The sequence below is a fragment of the Panthera onca genome, chromosome D3, assembly GCF_046562875.1.
Source record: "Panthera onca isolate mPanOnc1 chromosome D3, mPanOnc1 haplotype 2, whole genome shotgun sequence".
NCBI lineage: Eukaryota > Metazoa > Chordata > Mammalia > Carnivora > Felidae > Panthera > Panthera onca.
Window position 1 is genome coordinate 6137294 of NC_138350.1, and position 24754 is coordinate 6162047.

Below are 24754 nucleotides of genomic sequence, written 5' to 3' on the forward strand. Positions count from 1 at the left end.
GTCTAAAAAGATACATAATTCTCAATTTAAAAATATTACCAAAAAATGCTAGCCTTCATCTGAGCTTTCAGTGGGTTATGACCACAGATCACCGTAACAAATATAATAATGGTGGAAAAGTTTGCGATGTCACGAGAACTACCAAAATGCGACACGGAGACACACTTGATCTTAGCCAAAAGGCCGAGAAGCGATGACACGGAGACGTAAAGGAAGCAAATGCTATTGGAAAAATGGCGCTGGCAGACCTGCGCAATGCAAGGCCGCCACAAACCTTCAGTTGTTTAAAAAAAAAGAAAAAAGCCCACCGTGTCTCCAAAGCACATCGAAATGAGGTGTGTCTGGGCACCTGGGCGGCTCAGTCGGTTAAGCATCTGACTCTTGATCTCGGCTCGGGTCGTGATCTCACAGTCTGTGAGTCTGAGCTGCACCTGAGGCCCTGCGCTAGCGCTGCAGAGACCGCTTGGGATTCTCGCTCTGTCTCTCCGACCCTCCCTGCTCGCTCTTGCGCTCTCAAAAAATAAAATTTTTTTGAAGATTGGCATATCGCCACGAGGAAGTATTTATATTCAGCAGAAATTCAAGAAGAAATACTTTTTTTTTTTTTTAACGTTTATTTTATTTTTGGGACAGAGAGACAGAGCATGAACAGGGGAGGGGCAGAGAGAGAGGGAGACACAGAATCGGAAACAGGCTCCAGGCTCCGAGCTGTCAGCACAGAGCCCGACGCGGGGCTCAAACCCACTGACTGCGAGATCATGACCTGAGCCGAAGTTGACGCTTAACCGACTGAGCCACCCAGGCGCCCCAAGAAGAAATACTTTTTAAAAAAATACCAAACGCACTGAGTGTCTAAAGCAGACTGAAAGAGAGGCTGTGGTCAAGATGGCAAGGCATAGAAATGCAGCATCACGCGAACTGAATCACGGAGAGACTGAATTATACTCTACAGCCAGATGTATTATACTCGTATAGTTTGAGGACCTCCTGTAGAAAATAGAGGATGCTTTCCTGTCAACCAGTGATCTAAAACAAAAAGGCAGTATGTCCACTTTCTCAGTGGGTCTTACTTCTAAATGGATGCATGTGAATTTCAAGCCACATAATGTTTCTTCGCTTCCGTTACTTCGTGGTGACCAGAGTCTGCAGAGGCTAGAATACTTAACTGCTCTGAGACGTCCATTTGAAGGACAGGAGAGTGTAAGGAGACAGAGCTGAGCCTGCTCTCCTAGCCTCTCTTTTTCATCTGTTGCTGTGGTGTGGGGTGAGGGCATAAATCTTAGCCATACTTTCTTTCCTGTCACTAGGCAGGACACAGAAGCCCTTCAGATGACCAGTTCTCTGGGGGAGCAATTACTACTCGCTGGCTTCCTGGGCAGCTTGATAATGTTCTGCTCCTGTTTTCAGCCAGGCTGCGGCCGGGGCAGTGATTTGATAATAACAGACCCTGATTAAATTAAGGAGCCATTTGCTTGTGGATGATGATGTTGATAAAAGGGTTGATGTCCACACTCTCATCTATTTTTAAAGGTCAAAAAACAGTCTCTAATCACAAAGTACAGCAAAAAGCAAAATAATCCGAAACAGTATAAAGTTTGTGCTTTCCCTTCGTTGTCCATCTGGGAAAGGGTCTGTTATTTGCTGACATCCTTACTGGCTGTTTTTGCATCACATTTGGAGTTGAAATTAGAAGTAGGTTCGTTGGGAAGGTGACTGTATCTCATCTCTAAACTGCTAAACTCTAACTTACAATCAAGCACTCAGGGGCTCTTGGTTCTCTAAGCTCCTGTTTCTCACATACATGCATGCTCGCACTTACGTGTTTTTTCAGACAACAGCTTTTGCTTTAGGTGGAAAGTTGTAAGTGAAAGTTGTATATCGGTTCTTCTACTCCGAGACACAGAGTAGGACGGGGTTCCTCTCGATGTTGGATAGAAAAGGATTTGCACTATATCCCACCCGCGGTGTTTAGAAAAGCAAGACAAGAAGGGACATGAAAAATCCCCTCGTGTACCACTTGCTCAGCCCGTCTGATTCGGGAGCTTTGCAGGCATCGTTAGAGCCCTGTGGGCTGTGGCCGTGAAATGGGCGGAGGGCAGGCAGGGTTGCCAGTGCCCCGCCTGGCCTGAGACGGGCCGTGCGCAGCTTCCCTGATTGCTCAGGGACCACGGGGAGACTCTGATTGGTCTCTAGACCACACCTAGTTGGTGAGCGCAGCTGCTGCCTGAATATCCCACAGCTCTGCCGAGGCCACTGGAGTACGCACACGCCTACCTTTAGACACCAGACCGGGAGAGGAACCGTGGAGCTGCTGCAGCGGAGGAGTTGTGGAAACTTTGCTGAGTGAGTAAAATGGGGAGAGAAGGAAGCTAGTGGCTGGGCCTGAGGGGAGGTTGCTGGGCAGGACAGCAATGGAGGTAAAGAGATTGTTGCCATTGATTCTATCGGCGGTGGAAGATAACAGGACTGGAGCAGATGCACAAGGGACAATGGGAAGGAGATAAGCCCGGGCAAATTGATGCCCGCTTCTTGGCACTTCTCCAACACTGGCTGGCCAGAAGGGCAAGCGTGCCAGGCTATAACGCAAAAGACTCTCAAACTGCATGTTATCAAGCCTTGGGGTCCAGGGAATTGCCGAGGGGCTTCAATGAGGACCTGCTGCCTTCTCCCACCCAAATGGGTCCCTCTCCTTTTCCCCTCCCAGGCAGCACGGGCAGCTGGGGCCGCAGCTTGAGTGATGGGAAAAGAAAGCTTTACTTCATTAGGCCATTAGCAGCACTCACAGCATTAAAAATGCAGGAGGTGGATGGGAAGAGAGAGCCAGGGATGAAGACTAATGCAGCAGCGGAGACTGGGAACAGACAGGCTTCTCTCTCCTCACAACCCAGATCCAGATTAGGAGTCCTAGAACAAGGAGAACTTTTGGTTTAAAAGACTTCTATTAGTGTAAATGCAAAGAGGGCGTCCAGATGGTTGTTAGGGAGAAAGTCAGCACTTGGGGCTTTCTCAGCCTTAGGGCGGCATGTTTACTCTTTTGAGGGCCAGGAGCTAGCCTAGCCCCCCTGTATCCACATTGTCTGTAACACCGCCCGGCTCAGCAGCGCTTGCGGAGTGGCCAATGGAGGGTGGGCTTACGGGGGGGGGGGGGGGGGACCGTCTTTGCGCGCCCAGGGACTCCAGAGCGCCCCCGCCCCGCAGGTCCTCGGGCCTCCCGCTCCCTGCGATGCCGGCCTCGTCCACCATCCACGTGCTGCAGCTGCTGCGGGAGCTGCTGGCCTTCGTGCTCCTCAGCTACACGGTGCTCATCGGAGCGCTGCTGCTGGCCGGCTGGACCACCTACTTCCTGGTGCTGAAGTGACAGCGCCCGCAGCCCCGCCCCCCGCCCCGCCCGCCTCGTGCCAGCCCCCAGCGGCCGGAGCCACCGCGCGCTGCTCCGCCTCCTGCCGGACACATTCCACCCCCCGACGGAAGAACTCTGCGCCTCGCGCTCGGGCCCGGGCTGCCTCTCGAGGCAGGGCCTCGCCCGGGTAGGTATCCAACTTCCTCTCACGACGGCCGACTCCGCTCCGCCCGCTCAGCCCCAGGCCCGGAGCCCGCCCAGTCCCACGCGGAAGCTGCGGCGGTTGGGCGCCCGTCGCGGTCGTTACTGCCGTTACCCTAAGCCCCGCCCCTTCCCTCCAGACTGTCCAATCCCAACTGTTCTCTCGGGCGGGGGTGCGGTCATGGGGCCAGGCCCACTCAAGAAGAGGCCGCGCCCCGTCCCCCGCTCACGAAGTGGCGTCACTTCCGGCGTGTGCGTCTGGCGTCCGGCCGCCGCAGGATGGCGGCTCTGAGGAGCTGGGTGTCGCGGAGCGTAGCCTCCCTCTTCAGGTACTTCTGTGGTCGGGTGCAAGGGCGGTGCCGCAGGGTGGGAGGCACCGCAGGGGGCGCCATGGCCGGGATGGCAGCGGCCGCCTGGGTGGCACGCTTTTGGCTTCTCGGCCGAGCGGGTCCCGGCGTCCCGCCCCTCTCAGATCCGAGGACCTCCTGACTGTTGCCCCGGGCTGGAGGCCAAGCCCGGGGTCTGTTTCTCGCTGACGGCTTTCCCGTTATTCCACTGGCCGAGTGCCAAGCCCCACAAGCTCGGGCTGGCTTCCTGGAGTGCCTCGGCCTGCCGGCGAGTTCCCGTTAGCCCATCGGAACCACTGGAGGGAGATAAGGGGAGAGGCCCTGGCGGGGGGCCGATCGTCCAAGGAAGTGTTCCCTGAGGGCAGGAGGGGAGTTGGTCAGTCCCCGCGCGGGCACTGCTGGGTGCGTCCTCTGCACACCGGGGAGCCCTTCGCGGCACCTGCGGACTCCAGCAGGTGTTGCCTAGCGGGGACTCTCGGGGACACCTGGAAACCTCAACCCGAGTTCCGGAGCTGAATGCTGCCCGCAGAAGCGTTTATTTTGGCCTGAGGTTTTTAAAAAGCTTTGAGACCGCCTTTGAAACTTCCATACCCGCCACCGGTTAAAGTCCGAAACCACCGGGCTCGCCTCCCCGCGCGGCAGCGGTTCACGGGAGTTGGGTAGCGGTTGCCCTTTCGATCGAGTCCTGGGCTGTCCAGTCCGGCGCGCTTCCTCACGAGCCCTGTCATCTGGCGGGCCGACCCAGCGCCTCATTTAGGCTCCTGCTCGGCCCGGTGTGAGTTTTCAGCCCCTGCAAACGAATTACAGATTGGTAGTTACGCCTTATTAAATTTGACTTCTAGGTACAGACGGTGTGTTCCTGTCGTGGCTAACTTTAAGAAGCGCTGCTTCTCAGAATTGATAAGACCCTGGCACAAAACTGTGGCGGTTGGATTTGGCGTGACCCTGTGCGCAGTTCCCATTGCACAGGTAAAAATACTGTAGTGTCACTGTTTCTTAGTGTACTGTGCCCTCTTGAAGTCTCGGGGGCGGGGCGCACCGAGCCCTCAGACAAGGTCTTAGTTTGACCCAGTGCTCCTACCCCCATGCGACAGTTTCCTTTCTACCATACCAGCGTTATGTCTTCATAACTGAACAAATACATTAATACTCCCGTTTCAATGGTCCCATTTGGTAGGAACGGTATGTCAAATTGTACAAAGAGGGGAGAGGAATGAGACGAGGGTATTACAGTATCAACAGAGTAGTCTTTCATTCAACAAAAATGTATTGAGCAGCTTTAATGTGCCATTGCTAGAAATGTAAGAACAAAACAAAGTTCCTGCTTTCATAAAATTTACATTCGAGGGAAAAGGGGAGAAAATAAATATAAATGCCAGGTGATCGGTGCTGTGCAGGAAACAAATAGAATAAGAGAACAGGGAGTGCTTGGAGGGAGTTGTTTTGTTTTTAGGTAGGAAAGGGTAGCCCAGGAGGGCTATTCTCATAAGGTGATGTCTAAATAGGGATCAGAATGAGAAAATGAGCCATGGTAATGTCTTGGAGAAGAGTTTGCCAGGCAGAAGGAACTCTTGAGTACAAAGGGGTAGAAGCAGGTGTATGTCTGATGTTTGATGAACAGCAAACAGGTTAATGTGGCTGGAGTGGAATGAGAAAGAGAGCGTAATAGATGGGGCCAGAAAATTAGCTGAGGATCAAACTCAGCTTTTTGTCCTTTTTGGCATTGTAAGGCTTTAAATTGTATTCCGAAAAGGAAGGCACAGAGGATTTGAACACAAGGCTGTTACGATCTCATGTAAGTTTTTAAAGGCTGCTGTGTGGAACTAGGAAGACCAATGGGAGACTGTTGTTCTAGTCCAGGATTGGAGCAGGCTGGCAACAGTGTAGGTGGGGAGAAGTTGGACCAAATGCGGTCAGCATGAGTTGCCGATGGATTGAATGTGGAGTATATGCCAAGGTTTTTTATTTTTATTTTTTTATTTTAAAAAAAAATTTTTTTTAATGTTTTTTATTTATTTTTGAGACAGAGAGAGACAGAGCATGAATGGGGGAGGGGCAGAGAGAGAGGGAGACAGAATCAGAAGCAGGCTCCAGGCTCCGAGCCATCAGCGCAGAGCCCGACGTGGGGCTCGAACTCACGGACCGCGAGATCGTGACCTGAGCCGAAGTCGGACGCTTAACCGACTGAGCCACCCAGGCGCCCCGCCAAGGTTTTTTAAAAAGCCTAAGCAGGGGCACCTGGGTGGCTCAGTCGGTTAAGCATGACTTCGGCTCAGGTCATGATCTCATAGTTCCTGAGTTCGAGCCCCCCATCGGGCTCTCTGCAGTTTGTGCAGAGACATCTTTGGATCATCTGCCCTCCCCCTGACCCCTCCTGTGTTCGCGTTCTCTTTCTCCCTCTCAAAAATAGTAAAAAATGAAAAAGCCTAAGCCACTGAAAGAATGGAGTTGCCATTTATTGGAGTGGAGGGGAGTGGGTTTTGGGAGGATGAAATCGAGAGTTTTGGAAGTGACAGTCTGAGATGTCTGGTAGACACCTAGGTGCTATCAGGCAGACAGGTGATATGGAGGTGGCGCCTTATTAAAACCATCACTGGTTGTGCGCTTTTTGGGAAAGAGCAAACCCCATTTTGGCAAGATATTTCTGATACTGACGTGTGTGTTTATCACAACAAGAAGATTGATTTCACTTCCCACAAGTCCTTTCAGCATCTTCTGAGGCTTACTCCTGAGACTGCACCTTTTTGTTCCTCGCGCCAAACCTCATCTCTGCTTGCGAAGCATTAATCCTAAAACCCTGACTTGAACACTGGCCGTTTTCTGCCATAATTAAGACAGCCTTTCTTCCTTCCTTCAAAAGGGTATTTTGGGTCTGTCCTTTCTCAGTTCATACACCTCTCTTAAGCCCCAGTTACCTCAGTCCCAGGCCACATGGCAGGAGCCTCTGGTCCTTATCCGTAGGAGTGGCAGTTCCTTTTCTGTTCTTCAGAACCTGCAGTGGCTCTCCATTGTGTGCCCCTGCACTCGAGTGTCCTCGCTGGTCTCCCCTTCCTTGTGCCGTCTGTTGTAACCGGGCTAGATCCCTAAACATCCCCCGCATGCAACAGGTGTATTCTTTTCTCATTATCTCTTCTTCCCTGGGCTGCCTGACAGTTCTCATCCTAGCTGTCTCAGGCCCAAGTACCACCTCACTTGAAAGCCTTTCAGAGTTTCTGGCCAACAGTGATCTCCCTCTTATCCCTTGTGTTGTACATTTTGATATTTGGTGATAATCTATCTGGCACTCGCCTGAGTCAGCAGAGCATAGTGGAAAGGGTACAGACTTGGGTGCAGATGTGGTTTGAAGTCTAGCTATGTGGCTTTTGGGGAAAGTTTATAAAACTATTCTGAGTTTTCATTTCCCCATCTGTAAAAAAGAAGTGATAATACGTGGACCGTTGTAAGGAACAAATGAAACGCATTGTAAAGTGAATCGTGAAGACGTAAGTTAGAATATACAAAAGTTAGCTTCCAGTGAACAGTATATATTCTTCCCAGTCTTTCTAGCCCCTGAACGGAAGGTACATAAGGAATACTTATTTGATTGAATGAAAGATAAATATGGTAAACGAAATTCTGGATTTGTTCATGTGTCAGAGATAATTCTTGATGGCTACTTTCAATGGGCAGCGGTTCTCTGGGCTTACACTCTAAATAGCAAAAACAAGACAACACAGGATTGAAGGAATTGGTTTCTTTGTTCTGATACGATCAGTGCTCTGTTGAGGAAGGAAAAGGCAGAGTCAGGGATGACCCGAAAGTAAAGCGTTCCTATGAAGCCTTTGGTAATTCAGCGTAAAACAAAGAGCATCTTTCCAAACATTCACATTATGCCACTTGGCTTTTCAGGAAAGACATTCGTACAGTAACAGCTTTTTTTTCTTCGTAAACTTGAAAATCTTCTCCAGACATATTTTGGTTATTGAGATCAGGTACTAATGTAGGTCTTTTTTTCTTTTTCTTTTTTAACGTTTATTTATTTTTGAGAGAGAGCTCAAGCGGGGGAGGGGCAGAGAGAAAGAGGGACAGAGGATCCAAAGTAGGCTCTGCGCTGACGGCAGCGAGTCCAGTGTGGGGCTCGAACCCACAAACTGCGAGAGATCATGACCTGAGCCGAAGTCAGATGCTCAACCAAGCCACCCAGGTGCCTCTGTAAATCTTTCTTAAAAGAAAAGTGGCTTAACACAAACTTTGCGAAAGCAGGGGAGACCTGTGTTTAGTTAAGGTGGCTACATTACCTTAACTCTTGAGAAGTTATATTGGCTTTTTTTAAATAATAACTGAGGTCAGAGTGAAGAGTCCCCAAACCCCACCCAAGACTCTACTGTTCATTCTGCCCAGAATTGCTCTCCCTATCCACCCATTTACTTAGACTCTGCTTAATTGTCATCAACTCTGTGAAGCCTTTTCTAAGCTCTTTTCATTCAACATAGAAGAGATTGTTTTCATGTGTGTGCCCCCACTGTAGCCTGTATGGACTTCTGCCACAACTCCCTGGTACTTGACTGCGTTAATTTCTCAAGTTCTCTGTTAGCCCCGGCTCCTCCCCTTCCCCATCTGAAATCTTTGAGGACAGAGAATATATCCTATATATCTTCATATCCCAGGTATCTAACACTGTGTTCATGAATGAATCACAACTTTCTGAAATTTGTTGGTTATAATTACTAGACCTATTTCATGTAAAGAAGTGCTTGGCTTTTTGGAGCAGAGCATAAAGAATAAAAGTGGACAGAAAGCATACTCTGGAGTTATTTCCATATATTGTCTTTATTAGCCCAAATAGAGCCTAATGAGAAAACAAAGAAGCAGCTGCAGTGTGACCAGTGTTTTTCACTTGGCTATCTATGATGAAATTCTCGGTTGGAGCTTTAGGTTAGAAGTTGAGTGAAAATGTTTGTGTCTTTCAGAAATTGGAGCCTCATTCTCTTAGCAATGATGCATTAATGAGGAGAGCTGTGTCTTTGGTAACAGATAGCACCTCCACCTTTCTCTCTCAGACCACGTATGCTTTGATTGAAGCAATCACTGAATATACTAAGGTAAGTGTCCTCTTAAGTTTTGATTGTCTAAACCAGGGGTTAGCAAATTATTGCTCGTAGCCCAAGTCTAGCCTGATGCCTGTTTTCGTAGTTCTACTGAAACGTAGCCAGTCTCATTTGTTTTTATGTTGTCTGTGACTGTTTTTGTGAATTGAATAGTTTTAACAGAGACTATAGGGCCCACAAAGCCTAAAATATTCACTCTCTGGTCCTTTACAAAAGTTGGCTGAGGCTTCGACCTAAGTCAGTGGTGTTTAGACTTTTTCCAGGAACTTTTTTTTTTTTTTAAAAAGTCTTTAAATACAGCATCGCAGTAGAAGACCAGAGAACAAAGCTGATTGGGTTCAGTTAGGGGCAAAGGGGTGCAGAGTCTAACACTTGCAGCACCAGGGGCTTCTCTGTGGGAATAGTTTCAAAACCACTAATCTGGGGCGCCTGGGTGGCGCAGTCGGTTAAGCGTCCGACTTCAGCCAGGTCACGATCTCGCGGTCCGTGAGTTCGAGCCCCGCGTCAGGCTCTGGGCTGATGGCTCAGAGCCTGGAGCCTGTTTCCGATTCTGTGTCTCCCTCTCTCTCTGCCCCTCCCCCGTTCATGCTCTGTGTCTCTCTGTCCCAAAAATAAATAAAAAACGTTGAAAAAAAAAAAAAAAAACCACTAATCTGAGCTAATAGGTATCATTTATAGGTTTATTATACCTTTATTTGTTGGCAGCTTTCCCCCTCAGCCTTCTGGGCTTTTCTTCTACGTTGTATTCTCTGTGTGAATTGCTAACAATCTTTTAAAAACACAAAAGTGGACTAGTGGGTACACTCGTGTCCTAGAATAATGCCTTTACCTCATACAGTAGTGCGATTTCAGTGAGGTGGAAGGACTGAAGAGCTGGTTGGCTATAACAGGACTTTATTTCCTTGAGGTGTAATTCTCACTAATCCTAGTATGTCTCACCTATTTTACTCACGCTTATTTATTCTATATTTGTAGGCCGTTTACACCTTGATTTCTTTGTACCGACAATATACAAGTTTACTTGGGAAAATGAATTCACAGGAGGAAGATGAAGTGTGGCAGGTGATCATAGGAGCCAGAGTTGAGGTAAGAAAAAGTTATTAGACATTTCTGTATTAGTGCCCCTACCTCATTCTGGTATCTAAATTAGTAAATTAAGGTGTCTAACCAGTAACCGTTCTCTGAATCTACTACTCTAAGTCCATTTTAATGTGCTTATGAGCCTCTCGTTGTTGTCTGAAGTGCTGTGTTTAATTTACAGATGACTTCAAAGCAACAAGAATACTTGAAGTTGGAAACCACTTGGATGACTGCCCTTGGTCTTTCAGAGATGGCGGCAGAGGCCGCATACCAGACTGGTAGGTCCCAGTTTTCACTACCAGTGTGCCAGTTTTTTCATCTAGCTGTAAAATGAGGGATTTAGATGAGATAGTCTAAGGCCTGTGGCTCTGACTGAAAAAATGTCTCCATCTCCATTTGCCAGGTAGTCTGTGTCTAGAAAATGGTGCAGCTGCTGCCAATTAGAAAATGATTGTGTCCAAATGGTTTTTAGGCTTTTTTTTAAATGTTTGTTTATTTTGAGAGAGAGCACAGGGGAGAGACGGAGGGAGAAAGAATCCCGAGCTGTCAGTGCAGAGCCCGATGCGTGGCTCAAACCTTGAGATCACGACCTGAGCCCAAACCAAAAGTCAGGATGCTTAACTGACTGAGCCATCCAGGTACCCCAGATTTTTAAGCATTTGTGTTTTTTGTGGTTTTTTTTTTTTTTTTTAAGTTTATTTGAGAGCGAGAGAACAGGAGAGAGATAGAGGCAGGGAATCCCAAGTAGGCTCCATGCTGTCTGTGCGGACCAGATGCGGGGCTTGATCCCACAAACCGCGAGATCACGACCTGAGTGCGGATCAAGAGTTGGACGCTTAAGCAGCTGAGCCACCCAGGCACCCCAAGCATTTTATTCTTTTCATAACACCGATATTTATGAATAACTAGTCACAGAGGGACACAGTTGGAGGAGACTTGAGATCATCAATCTGTGTGAACCTTACTGAAACCTGGAATCCTAGTCAGTGGCGGAGCCCAGACAAATTATTGAGTATATGTTGTAAGTATTTTATAGGCACTTTCAATTTAAGGAACTTGAGGATGATCTTTCCCACTTTACAAATGAAGAAAATGGGGAGAGAGGGTTAAGAAACCCGTGGAGATGATGCGGTAGGGTAAGTAAGCAGCCAGACTGGGATTCAGCCCAATTCTAATGCCTCCACTTTTGTATCCCAGTCATTCACCAGGATGTTTTTTGACCCTCACTATCCATCCAGTGGGCTTGAGCTGGATGTTTTTGAATTTAAAATATTTTAAATAAAACTAGTTTAATCTTACCTGAATTCGTTTCAAACTAGAAGCCTAGGGTCAGCTCTTTTGTTTTCTGACTTCGGGATAACAAACTAGGGGCTCTGGTGCCATATCTTCAAAAAAAGCATATAATATATGTTTGGTTTTTTTAATGTTGATTTGAGAGAGTGCATGAGCAGAGGAAGGGCAGAAGGAGAGAATCCCCAGCAGGCCCCTCACTGTCAGCACAGAGCCCGATGCGGGGCTCAATCACGAGATCGAGACCTGCGCCGAAATCAAGAGTCACCTGCTTAACTGACTGAACCACCCAGGTGCCCCACAACATATGTATGTATTTTTTAAAGTAAAACAAAAAAGAATTGTTAGTGAACTAAAAGCAGGATTGGAATGAAGAGTGAAACAGCAACTACACGAAAGCAGCACCAGAGCGGTGCCACAGCAGAGGTGGGAGATGTGCAGTGAGCAGGGAGATTTGCTGAGGTGTTACAGCATGAACATTCCCAGGCAACCTTCATCATCCAGGCAGGCTTAGATTGAGCTGGAGAAAAGGGAAAGTGTAAGCATTATCTGGAAAAAGACCTTTTCATAAAACTGATTAAAAAGGCTCACAATTTAAAATCACGGCAAAAAGCTCAATATGAAATATACAAAGAATCCTAAAAAAAACTATAAGAATCAGTCTTATCAGCAATCCTAGATGCAAGGTGACAAATCAATAACCTAGAATTCTATATCCAGCCAAGTATTATTTCAGATATAAAAAGACTCAAAAGTTTACCAACCACATATGCTTTCTGGAAAAACTGCTTTGTAAGTAAAGAAATTAGTTTAAAAAGGAGCAACTGAGATAAAAATAATGAAAAAAATTTAATAAAACTTGTCAAAATTTGAGGTTTTTTTTTTTAATGTTTGAGAGTGAGAGAACACAAGCAGAGGAGGGGCAAAGAGAGAGGGAGACACTAAATCCAAAGCAGGCTCCAGGCTCTGAGCTGTCAGTGCAGAGCCTGACACGGGGTTAAACTTATGAACTGTGAGAACATAACCTGAGCTGAAGTTGGACGCTTAACCAACTGAGCCACGCAGGTGCCCCCTGAGTGTTAAATTTTTTAAATCAGTTCAGGGAAGAAGTGAAAGCATGCTAAGAAGAGATAGACATTGGCTTACAACAAATGAAAACTTGATAAAGATTTAAAAGAAAGAAAATGCGAAGTAAATAAAGGAACAAGTACCAACATCAATAATTGCAATAGCTAAGAATATGTTCAAAAAAAATAATCACAGCAAAAATGATTTACAGAGATACCTAAAACAAAATGTATAGGAAGGTTGAAAGTTATAAAAAGCTAAACTGAGCCATTATTAAGAAAAAGAAAGCTATCCCAAAAAGCTCTAGCGGAGCGATGTCAGAATCCGAAAAAGGATTCAAGACTAAAGGCATTAAAACAATCCAGAAGATATCAATCATTAAGCAATTGCCTGATAAGGAATTCAAAGTGATTGTCATAAACACACTCACTGGACTTGAGAAAAAGGAGATGAACTCAGAATTTCAACAAAGAGAAAATCTAAAAAGAACCAGAGATGAAGAATTCAGCAATGGAAATAAAAAATACACGAGGGAATCAACAGAAGATGAGGGGAGGGAGAGGAATAGATCAATGATCTGGAGGACAGGGTGATGGAAAACAAGCTGAACAGCAAAACATAAAAATAGGTTAAGGGTACTCGGTGACTTTATCAAGCATAATGACATCCACATGATAGGGATCCTAGAAGGAGAAGAGAGAAGACGGCAGAAAACCTTCCTAATCTGGAAAAGGAAACAGACATTCAGGTCCAGGAAGCATAAATAGCCCCTAACAAGATGAACCAAAAGAGATCCACACCAAGATATACAATTAAAATGGCAGAAAGTACGGGGAGCCTGGGTGGCTCAGTCACTTAAGTGTATCTGACTTTGGCTCAGGTCACGATCTTGCAGTTCATGATTTCAAGCCCCGTGGCGGGCTCTGTGCTGACAGCTCAGAGCCTGGAGTCTGCTTCAGATTCTGTGTCTTCCTCTCTCTGCTCCTCCCCCATGCTTGCTTGCTCACTCTCAAAAATAAACAAACATCAAAAAAATAATAAATCAGCAAAATAGTTACATGCAAGAGATACCCCATAAGGCTACTAGTTGATTTTTTCAGCACAAACTTTGCAGGCCAGAAGGAAGTGGCATGTGCTGAAAGTGCTAAAAGGAGAAAATCTATGACCAAGAATCATTCAAAATATAAGGAGAGAGAGTTTCCCAAACAAAAGTTAAAGGAGTGCATCACCACTAAACCAGCCTATGGGAAATGTTAAAGGAAATTCTTTAAAGGGGGGGGGGGAGGCCATAACTAGAAGAAAATTATGAAAGGAAAAAATGTCACACGTAAAAGCCAATATATAGTAAAAGTATTAGATTATTCACTTACAAAGCCAGTATAGAGGTTAAACCACATAAGTAAAAATTGATACAAAAATGAGTCAAGGGATACACAAAAAGATGTGAAATGATATCATATACGTAAAATGTGGAGAGAGAGTAAAAATTTAGTGCTTACAAACTTAAGAAACCAACTTAATATAGACTCTGATGCCTATAACATGTTATATATGAACCAAATGGTGACCACAAATCAAAAACCTATAATAGATACACACAAAAACAACCACTAAAGAAAGCCATCAGGGGCACCTGGGTGGCTCAGTTGAGCGTCCAACTTCAGCTCAGGTGATGATCTTGCAGTTCGTGGGTTCAAGGCTTACCTCAGGCTCATTGCTGTCAGCGCCGAGCCCGCTTTGGATCCTCTGTTCTCCACTTCTTTCTGCCCCTCAGCCTCTTCCACTCTTGTCTCTCAAAAATAAAAATTTTTGAAAAGCCATCAAATTCACAAGGGAAAAGAGCAAGAGAAGAACTATAAAAACAACCAGAAAACAATTAACAAGATGGCAGTAAGTACACACCTGTCAATAATTACTTTAAATGTAAGGGGACTGAGTGCTCCAAAAGACACAGAAGACCCACTTATGCTGCCTACGAGAGCTTCGCTTCTGACCTAAACACACGTACAGACTGAAAGTGAAGGGATGGAAAAACATGCCATGCAAATGAAGTGGGGGGGTGGGGGGGAAGCCAGGGTAGCAATACTTCTATCAGAAATAGACCGTGTTAATTTTTTTTAAGTGTGTTTATTTTTGAGAGAGAAAGCATGAGTTGGGGAGAGGCAGAGAGAATCCCAAGCAAGCTCCACATGGTCAGCACAGAACCTGATGTGGGGGTCAAACTCATGACCTGAGCTGAAGTCAGACACTTAACTGACCAAGCCAGCCAGGCACCCCCAGACAAATAGACTTTAAAACAAAGCCTGTAGCAAGAGACAAAGAAGGATATTACATAAAGGAATCAATCCAACAAGACATAACAGTTAACGAATATGCACGCAACGTAGCACCTAAATACATACATCAAATATTAACAGACAAAAAAGGGAGAAATTGACAGTAATAGAATAATGGTAAGGGATTTTAACACCCCACTTACATCAGAGGATAGATGATTCAGGGGCGCCTAGGTGACTCAGTTAAGCATCTCTTGATTTTGGCTCAGATCATGATCTCACAGTTGATGAGATTGAGCCCCATGTCCAGCCCTATGCTGGCAGCACGGGGCCTCCTTGAGATTCTCGCTCTCCCCCCCCCCCCCAACCCCCAAATAAATAAACAAAAAAAAAAAAAAAGAAGGATAGATGATCCAGACAGAAAACAGTGGCTTTGAACGACACATTAGACCACACGGACCTAACAGCTAAATACACAAAACCTTCCATCACAAAACAGAGTATACAGTCTTTTCAAGTGCACATGGAACATTCTTCAGGACAGATCACATGTTAGGCCACAAAACTAGTCTCAGAAAGTTTAAGAAGATTGAGATCTTATCAAATATCTTTTCTGACCCCAATGAATTGAGACTAGAAATCAATTTCAAGAAGAAAATCTGGAAAAATACACAAATACACGGAGGCTAAACAACATGCTACTGAACAAGTGGGTCAACCAAGAAATCATAGAGGAAATAAAATACATGGAGAGAAAAGAAAACACACTGGTCCAAAATCTTTGGGACTCAGCCAAAGCAGTTCTAAGTGTACAGTAATATAGGCCTCACTTAAGAAATAAAAAAAAAAAACTCAAAAAAACCTAACCTTACACCTAAAGGAGCTAGAAAAAGAAGAACAAATAAAACTTAAAGCCTAGTAGAAGGGAACAAAATAATAAAGATTGGAGCAGAAATAGGAAATTTAAAAAAAAGGAAAGATCAATGAACCCAAGAGCTGGTTCTTTCAAAAGACAGACAAAAATTGATAAACCTTAGTCAGACTCCTAAAAAAAAAAAAGAAAAAAGGACTCGGGCACCTGGGTGGCTCAGGTCATGGGTTGATGGGTTTGAGATCTCACAGTTTATGGGTTTGAGCCCTGCGCCAGGCCCTGTGCTGACAGCTCAGAGCCTGGAACCTGCTTCAGATTCTGTGTCTCCCTCTCTCTGCCCCTCCCCCTGCTCGTGCTTTGTCTCCCTTTCTCAAAAATAAACAAACATTAAAAAAATCAGAAATGGAGAATACCACAGAAATACCACATACCGATACCACAGAAATACAAAGGATTATAAAAGATTATGAAAAATCATATACCAACAAATTGGACAATCTAGAAGAAATAATAAATTCCTAGAAACCTACATCTTCCAAAAGTGAACGAATAAAAGATAGAAAATTTGGGGCGCCTGGGTGGCTCAGTTGGTTAAGCGGCCGACTTCGGCTCAGGTCATGATCTCGCGGTCCGTGAGTTCGAGCCCCGCGTCAGGCTCCATGCTGACAGTTCAGAGCCTGGAGCCTGCTTCGGGTTCTGGGTCTCCCTCTCTCTGACCCTCCCCTGTTCATGCTCTGTCTCTCCCTGTCTCAAAAATAAACGTTAAAAATAAATAAATAAATAAATAAATAATTAAATAATTAAAAGATAGAAAACTTGAACAGAACAATTACTAGTAATGAAATGGAATCAGTAATAAAAACTCCTGGGGCACCAGGGTGGCTCAGTGGGTTAAGCATCGGACTCTGGATTTCGACTCAGGGCATGATCCCGCAGTTCATGAGATTGAGCCCCACAATAGTGGAGAGCCTGCTTGGGATTCTCCCTCTCCCTCAAAATTAATATTAAAGAAAAAAAAAAAAAAAAACACAAACTCCCAACAAAAGTCGAGGGCCAGATGGCTTCACCAAATTGAATCATACTAAACTTTTAAGGAAGAGAGAATACCTGTTCTTCTCAAACTATTCCAAAAAATAGACGAAAATTTCCAAATTCAGCCCTCCCTGATACCAAAACGAAAGACTCTGCAAAAAGAAAACCAGAAGCCAGCAGTACTTCTGAGGAACATAGATGCAAAAATCCTCAATAACAACATTACAAAAATCATTCATCAAGGCCAAGTGAGCTTTATTCCAGGGACGAGAGGGTTGTTTGATATTTGCAAATCGGTGTGATACTTCACATTAACAAGAAGAAGGATAAAAACCGTATGATCAACTCAATAGATGCAAAGAAAAGCATTTGACGAAATATGACATCCATTGATGATAAAAACTCTCAGCAAAGTGGGCTTAGTGGGAGTATCCCCAAATACATTAAAGGCCATACCTGAAAAGTCCACAGCTAACTTCATCCTCAGTTGTTTAAAAAAAAGATTTAAGAAAATTTACAATTGCACCCAAAAGAATAAAATACCTAGGAATAAATTCATCCAAGGAGGCAAAAGATGCATACTCTGAAAACTATAAGGCATTGATGGAACAACAAACTGAAGACACAAATATTGGAAGGAAATGAACCAAAATGCTAATATAGTTTGGATGTTGGAATAATGGGTGATTTTTAAATTATTTTATAATCAGTAAATATTCAACACTAACAAAAATATATCATGAAAATGTAATAAAGCAAAATTGAGATTTACAAGGAAAAGTTACGTTTTATACACATCTCAGAGACTCCCAGATCAAGACTAAAAAAAGTAAAGCTGTGAAAGGTTGGAACAATGATTTTTAAAAGCTTCATCAAGTATACATAGTAAATATAAAACTTTGCCCCCCTTCCAAATACATTCTCAAATAGAGCACATACAAAAATTGATTTTACGCCAGGTGACAAAGCCTCAGCCAATTCCCTCTTACCCCCTTCTCTGACCAAAAATCAAAATAGAAATGGAAAAATATTTGAAACGGTGATGACAAGTGCAGTATGCAGCAGACAGAGTTGCAGATAAAGTAGCTGCTAAAGAGACCTGGGGCACCTTTAAAGAGGTATGTCGTAAATTCAAAGAACAGCCATGAATGACAGGGAATATTCAGTGTACCGAGTACTGAAAATGAAGAAACTAAACTTGTAACCCATTTAGAAATAGGGGACTGTACACCCAGTGTAGAACAAATGAAGTAAAAGGTGTAAGAAGATAAAAATAATCAGAAAGGCAAAATCAGGGTGCCTAGGTGGCTCAGCTGGTTAAGCATCCAACTCTTAACTCAGGTCATGATCTCACCGTTTATGGGTTCAAGCCCCTCAGACTCCTGGCAGACAGTGTCAGGAACTTGCTTGGGATTTCTGTCTGTCTCTCCCTCTCTTTCTGCCTTCCCCTGCTCATGTGCTCTCGCTTTCAAAAGAAAAAGAAAAAGGGCAAAATCTGGTTCTTAAAAAGAAAAAAAATTTTTTTGGCAAGCAGCACTTTTTAGAAGGCAAAAGTAACATTAGAAAGGGCTGTTACAGATACGGAGGGTTTTTAATTGTATCAATATTATAGTCTTTATGGAAACCCCACATTGGCCAAAGAAGTAAAGAATCAAAATAGAGCCAATAACCATAAAGGTTGAAACAGTATTCAAAGACTCTGTGTCCCAAAAGTGGACACTAAACCCAGCTGTTTTGTGGGATAGCTTTATCAAATCTTTCAGGAACATATCCTACGTTACAGAAAGTGTATCAGTACACAGAAAATGATGGCAAGCCTCCCAACCGTTGTATAAAGCTGGCCTAGGCCTGATACCAAACTGTACTAGGCCAGTACCGAAACAAAAAAAAAGAACTATGGTCAGTATCACTTAAGAATATACATAAAAGTAAGATCTAGCCATTTACTGCAAAATACAAAATACTTCAACACTGGGAAAAAAAAAAAAAACTATCAATATAATTTCCTACTTGAGATTATCTACAGTAGATTAAAGGAGAAAAGCCAGCTGTGTAATATCAATATAGGCCCCAAAAGCCTTCAGTAAAATGTAATACCCATTTATGATTTCAATCCCAGTACAGTTATGAATACAGTTTTATTAACATGATAATCAAGGTTAAGTACTCCTACTTAATGAACTATGAGAGGCATTCCCATCAAGGTCAAAATAAGATGCTTGCTATTCTCCACTAACTTTTAACATTGTGCTGAAGGTTCTTATTAATACAGTAAGGTAGAAAAGAACCACCCAGATCGTCTATAGATGAATTGATAAGTGTGCATATCTGTATGATGAAATATACCAGTAGCAGGTAAACAGAATGATAGAGCCTGAAAACATGTTTAAAGAAAAAGCAAACTTGCAAAATATGTTCAATAAATACCTTTTGTGCCATTATATAAAGTAGCAAAATATTTCTCTGTGCATCCCATATGTACAAAAGATGCGAAAGATGTTCATTAAACTTCCGGCAGAGGTTATCTCTGAAGATTAGGTAGGCCGACGAAAGAGATCTTTGACACTTTAATGAGCTATTAATTTGTCAAAAAGAAATGTGTTACTTGTGTAAATTCATAAGATGTCTAGACTAAGAGCTGTGTAGCTGTAGAGATGGTTGTAGTAATTATGAATAACGAGGGCGGATGACTGGAGAAGTATGCAGACCTGAACGTGGAGACAGTTCTCTGTGGTGCAGAGAGGGAGGGCAGGGCGAGTCTCCAAGAGGAGCTCAGACGACAGGGAGCCCCAGGCTTTCCTTTTTGCCACCGCGCCTTCTACCCTTCAGCCATTCAGCCTAACCGTGCCATCTCTTGGCAGGAGCAGATCAGGCCTCTATAACTGCCAGGAATCACATTCAGCTGGTGAAGTCCCAGGTGCAGGAGGTGCGCCAGCTTTCCCAGAAAGCAGAAACCAAGTTGGCAGAAGCACAGACAGAGGAACTCCGTCAGAAAACTCAGGAGGAAGGGGACGAGAGGGCGGAACCGGAGCAGGAAGCCTACCTGCGGGAGGATTGAGTGCCTGAGCTGCCCAGCCTTCGTCCATCTGAGTCGCCGGCTCCGCCCCGGGGCCACGATCCGCTTGGCTCTCTCCGCACAGAGAGGAGTCAGCAGGTCCTGCCCTGGCCCATCGGGCCAGAGGCCATAGCTGTGAGTGCCTGACCCATTTCCCCACGGACCTGGTTCTTAGCCCTGAGGCACTGTGCGCCCTGTTTAACATTTGACCACCACCCCCCCCCCCCCCCCCCAGCTTTCCACCCAATCTTTTTACCTCCCACCCAGAGCATCTCAGCAGCCTGGCCAGAGAGAGGGTCCTTCTTCCGTCCTGCCCGCAAGTTCAGTAGCAGTTTAACCTGTTTGCAGTCGTATTCGCATTTTCAAATCTGATTTAGTCTTTGCTCCCTCCATAGGGACGTGAGTTTTTGGGGGAATGGGGAGCCTGTTAAGATTTTTTTTTTTTTTGTTTCTAATCCTTTCTGTGATCTGGCCCCTTTGCCTGTAAGGACACCTGAGGCCCAGGAGCCAAAAGTCCATTTTTCTTAAGGAACTGAATGCAGAGTGTTTACCTGGTGCTCAACAGGACATATTCCAACACACGCCTCTTGTTTCCTTCTTCCTGTATTGTATCTGAAGGAGAATAGTTTTGTTTTTTGCACTTCAAAAAATGTCTGTATTCTGGGGCCCTGTGCAGCCTCCTTTGCCTCCCAGCCTGGCAGAGCCCCTAGGGGGTCCGGGAACCACCGCACCCCCACCCTGCCACGAGAATTCTGGCAGCCTCTGCTATGCCAAACTTTGCTCCCATTCAACACATGCTGGTACAGGTTAGCCAGGGGTCAGTGTTTTTAATCAGTTATCAAGGTCTGGGTGGGGGTTACAAAAATGAAGAAATGAAGTCAGCATTTCCCATAGACCCTCAGGTCAAGATTCAAGGTTCTCACGTGTCATCATGATAGGAAAAATCAACACTGGGTCCACTCACTCAACCCACCCCTCAGAGTTGGGGCAAAGGGGCTGCTGCACACCTGAGCCCCTCATCCATCACCAGCGCCCACATGGTCCACATCTCCAGGGGGCTGAGGCGGTGCACGAGCAGGAGCCCCCTGTACAGGCAGGGGTCTAGGGGGTCCAGGGGCCGCCGTATTCCAAATGTCTTGAAGCCAGCGTGGTGCACGGGACTCACCCCCAGCTTCCTCAAGCACATGCCCACGAAGACGTCGTCGATGGGGAAGAGTTCAGCCTCCTCCACGGCTGCTTGGAGGCGCTGCACGGTGGCTCGGGACATGACGTAGCCCCCACCCCCGGCGTAGGGTGGGTAGTGGCGGGCCCTGTACATGGAGGGGGGGATGAAATATTTGACCTTGGTGTTCCTGTTGGGCAGGGCCTGGCGGATGACATCTCCCACCAGGAGGTCCCGGGCCGGGTCCCGGCCCTCCAGGAACTCCAGCACGTTGGGGACGTGGACAAAAACATCGTCATCTCCCTTTAGCATGAAGTGGGCCTGGGGGCAGGCAACTGCCACCCAGCGCTGCAGGTGCAGCTCCTTGAGCGTCAGGTTGAAGAAGTCCTCGGCAAAGTCCCACTGCAGGATGTCGTCGAACTCCCGGCTCTCGTAGGCCAGCAGCTGGGCTGGGGGCGCAGGCCCCGCCACCCCCAGGAGGAACACCAGTTTCAGCTGCCGACCCCTCGCCCAGCCCCCCACCCGGCCCCACGTGCTGCGGATCGCTGCTCGCCGCTCCACGTGGCCGGGCTGCGACTTGATGGCCAGGAGCAGAAAGGTGTCATCCGAGCAGCCGGAAGGCTCCAGCAAGACGGAAAAGTTGCGGCAGTGGCGATAGGTCAAGAAGAGGCGGTGGCGGCTGGGCAGAGACAGGGAGACGTTAGCCACTGTGCGGTTGGGGAGACACTGGCTGCGGTGGGGCCCCGGGGGAGCCCAGAAGGGCTGGCGGGCCGTGGGGCCCCCCACTGGCTTGGCCTCCTTCTTCAGGAAGAGCAGGCAGCTGAGCAGCAGCACAGCCAGGCTGTACAGGACCAGCCAACCCAGCCTGCGAAACATGGCAGGTCCTGCAAAGAGAGAGCCGTGTGAGCCGCCAGCCACGTCCCCGGCCGGCCACCCAGCAGCCGAGTCCCTGCCGGCCTCCCTTCCATTAGCTCTTCTCGGTGTCTCCTGTGCCTCCTTCCAGAGTCCCTCTCCCAGGGGACAGGTAGGCACACCTGCTGTGCCAGCCTTTGCCTTCTGCTGTCATCAGAGGGCTCTCGGGTCAACTTTTTCCCCAAAAGGACTTGAGTTTTTTTTGTTTTTTTTGTTTTTTTTTTTGAGAGCAAGACAGAGCAGGGGAGGGGCAGAGGGAGAGAGAATCTTAAGCAGACATCATGCTCAGCTCAGAGCCCGACATGGGGCTCCACCCGGGATCATGACCTGAGCCGAAATCAGGAGCTGGACACTGAGCCCACCGAGCCACCCGGCCGACTTGCAGCCACCTTAAAACTGAGGCACCATGGGGTGGCCTGGCTGGCTGGGCTGAGTCCGAAGAGCGTGCGACTTTTTTTTTTTTTTTTTTTAACGTTTATTCATTTTTTTGAGACAGAGACAGAGCATGAGTGGGGGAGGGGCAGAGAGAGAGGGAAACAGAACCCCAAGCAGCTCCAGGCTCTGAGCGGTCAGCACAGAGTCCTATGAGGGGCTCGAACCTACGGACCACGAGATCATAACCTGGCCGAAGTCGGACACTCAACTGACTGATCCGCCCAGACACCCCACAGCATACGACTCGAGTTTGAGCCCCGAGTTAGGTGTCAAGATTACTTAAAAAATAATAAAATTAAAAAAACTGAGAAACCATGAGCACTTGCAGCATGTCCCAGGAAACTCAAGTATCTTACAAAAATGGCACGGAGCTAGTTTAGTTTCCAGTGAAATACATTCTAAGCATTTAGGGCCCTTGAATCTAAAGTCAAACCATTTCCCCTGAAATAGTGTGCACCGTGATCTGCTGGCGGCAGGCCCTGTGCAGGATGTCGCAGAGATGACCGAGGTGCTGCCCCAGGGCCTTTGCTCCTCCAGAGAAAGGGAGCCACAGGGACCCCAGAATACACCCTTCAGGTCTGTCTGAAGCTTCTTTCCCCAGTTTCTTGGAAGTTTCTTCTTTCCCCCAGGTTTTTGGGGGGAGTTACTTAAAATGGGGTTTTAAGAAAAAACCACTTGCACAGCAGAGCATGAAAGGAGAGCTGGAGCTCTGCCTCCCCCGTGGGGCCCCTCTCCCGTCCCTTTAAGCTCTGCTCTTCTCCCAGCCAGTATCCCAGCGATCCAAAGAGAAGGCCCAGAAACGGGAACTAGCAGAGTAACCTGACCAAGACCAAGTCAAGAGCAGCACAGCCAGGCCTGGGGCCCCTCGTCTTCACTTCCACTGCCACGCCATCCTGGTCCTACAGGCCTACACCTCTATCCAGTCTGCCGGCATCGGCCTCATCCCCGTCGTCCTGCCGCCGCAGCTGCCACAAACGCATCTCTTCTGGCCGCTAGGGATGCAGAGGCCGGCAAGGCAGGCAGGGCCACAGAGAAAAGACAGACCAAAAACCAAAACCAATACCCACTCGAGACGGTGCCGAGAAGAAATTAAACCAGCGTAACGGAACACAGTGACTGGGGAAGATTATCTCAAACTGCAGTAGCTGAGAAAGCTCTCCTTGATAAAGGACGTTTGACTTCAAGGGTACTTATTTTGAGAGAGCGCAGGCACACAGGCGGATGGGGAGGGGCGGAAAGGCGGAGAGAGACTCTCAAGCAGGCTCCCCGCTGCCAACGCAGACGGGACCTGACTCCCGGCTAGATCTCACCAGGGTGGGATCAGGACCTGAACTGAAACCAAAAGTCAGGCGCGTAACAGACCGAGCCCCCCAGGCACCAAGACAAAGGACATTTGAACAAGAACTGAACGCAGCGAACCACAGAGATCTGGTGGGAGAGTGTGCCAGGCAGAGTTAAACAGAGCTCCGGGAGTAGGAGCAGTGAGACTTCTCTGAGGACAGGAGTGTCCTGTGGCTGGAGTATTAAAAGCAAGGAGGAAAGCGGAAGAAGGTGAAGCCAGAGCACGGGAAGGCACACATAAAAGGGCCATCGTGAGGCAAGGGGGGAAGCTTGGGTTTATTGTTATCCTCGGTAGAGATCCACTGGAGGATTTAGCAGAGGTGGTGACAGAATGTACCTCGTGTGAAGGATTCCTCCTGCTGCGGCTTAGATGATGGGTTTTGTAAAGAGACAGGAAACCGGCTAGGAAACTGTTGCGCCGCCAGGTGAGCTACGCGGCTTTCAGGCGGGGAAAATGACTCTCAGGTGTGGGCGATGAGCCCGGGGCCGCGCCGGCCGCGTCGGCTGAGAACTCAGGGCGCAGGGCCAGCGGTTTGGTTCCGGAGGCCGGTGCGCCGCGGCCCCGCTCGCCTCGGCCCCCAGCGCTCCCGCTGCGCGCGCACACACCCGGGCTCCCCCGCACGCCGGACCACGGGCAACTCCCGCCCCGCCCCGGCCCGGAGCACGGTACCCCCCCCTCTCGGGCCGCTCCTCTGCTCCCCACCCTACACGCTACTGTGAATCCTGATTCAGTACCTGCGAATGTAGGTCTCCTTCCAAACCGAGAGCCCCCAAGAGCCTGGTTCTTAACCCGGCGTGGGCTTCAGCGAGGGCACAACCCCCACCCCCGCAAGTGTCGTGCTGAGTCCTGAGGGTCTGCGGTTGTTTCTGGGGTGACAGCCGCCTGGGGTCCTTGGGGCTCGGCGACCCCAGTTCATTCTTTCCACGCCGCGGTCTCTAACGGGCTGTTGTGGGGGCCGTCGGCCGGCGGGGTCGCCAGAGCGAGGAGCGGCGGGGGGCCCCGCGGCGGACGCCCCTCCCGGGCCCGAGGACCCGAGGCGGCGCTGCCCGCTGAGGCTGGCCCGCTCCACAGCGCCCGGTTCCGGCCGTCCGGGCCCCGGCGGGCCAACAGCGGCCGAGGGTCTCCGGGGCAGCAGGAGGCCGCCTGGCCCCGACGGTCCACGGCGGAGACGACCCCGCCGCCAGACCCGGCGTCCTCGCGGACGCGCCGGGCTGCAGAGGCACGGGCAGCCCCGGCCCTCTCCGGCACGGCGAGAC

General features: G+C 47.7%; 3 protein-coding genes across 3 annotated transcripts; 2 read left to right on the top strand and 1 right to left on the bottom strand.

Moving 5' to 3' along the window:
* The first annotated feature begins 681 nt into the window (after positions 1-681).
* LOC132665309 (uncharacterized) lies at positions 682-3585 on the top strand. Its single transcript, XM_078435863.2, has 2 exons — positions 682-2343; positions 3199-3585. The coding sequence occupies exon 2, from the start codon at positions 3224-3226 to the stop codon at positions 3356-3358; it is 135 nt and encodes a 44-aa protein (XP_078291989.1). The 5' UTR covers positions 682-2343; positions 3199-3223; the 3' UTR covers positions 3359-3585.
* Positions 3586-3712: 127 nt separating this feature from the next.
* Positions 3713-20228, top strand: DIABLO (diablo IAP-binding mitochondrial protein). Its single transcript, XM_078435862.2, has 6 exons — positions 3713-3870; positions 4731-4857; positions 8838-8969; positions 9951-10061; positions 10237-10333; positions 19454-20228. Exons 1-6 carry the CDS (start codon positions 3821-3823, stop codon positions 19648-19650), a joined length of 714 nt encoding a protein of 237 aa, XP_078291988.1. The 5' UTR covers positions 3713-3820; the 3' UTR covers positions 19651-20228.
* A 100-nt stretch (positions 20229-20328) lies between these two features.
* B3GNT4 (UDP-GlcNAc:betaGal beta-1,3-N-acetylglucosaminyltransferase 4) lies at positions 20329-24724 on the bottom strand. Its single transcript, XM_060612199.3, has 2 exons — positions 23835-24724; positions 20329-21693 (listed from the first exon to the last, which is right to left on the bottom strand). The coding sequence occupies exon 2, from the start codon at positions 21683-21685 to the stop codon at positions 20624-20626; it is 1062 nt and encodes a 353-aa protein (XP_060468182.2). The 5' UTR covers positions 21686-21693; positions 23835-24724; the 3' UTR covers positions 20329-20623.
* Between the last annotated feature and the right edge of the window lie 30 nt (positions 24725-24754).

Excerpts from the sequence above, each read along its gene's own strand:
- DIABLO (XM_078435862.2), top strand. The coding sequence starts at position 3,821 with ATGGCGGCTCTGAGGAGCTGGGTGTCGCGGAGCGTAGCCTCCCTCTTC. Across the intron at positions 8,970-9,950 it reads CAATCACTGAATATACTAAG|GCCGTTTACACCTTGATTTC; the intron begins GTAAGTGTCCTC and ends CTATATTTGTAG. Across the intron at positions 10,334-19,453 it reads AGAGGCCGCATACCAGACTG|GAGCAGATCAGGCCTCTATA; the intron begins GTAGGTCCCAGT and ends ATCTCTTGGCAG.
- B3GNT4 (XM_060612199.3), bottom strand. The coding sequence starts at position 21,685 with ATGTTTCGCAGGCTGGGTTGGCTGGTCCTGTACAGCCTGGCTGTGCTG.
- LOC132665309 (XM_078435863.2), top strand. The coding sequence starts at position 3,224 with ATGCCGGCCTCGTCCACCATCCACGTGCTGCAGCTGCTGCGGGAGCTG.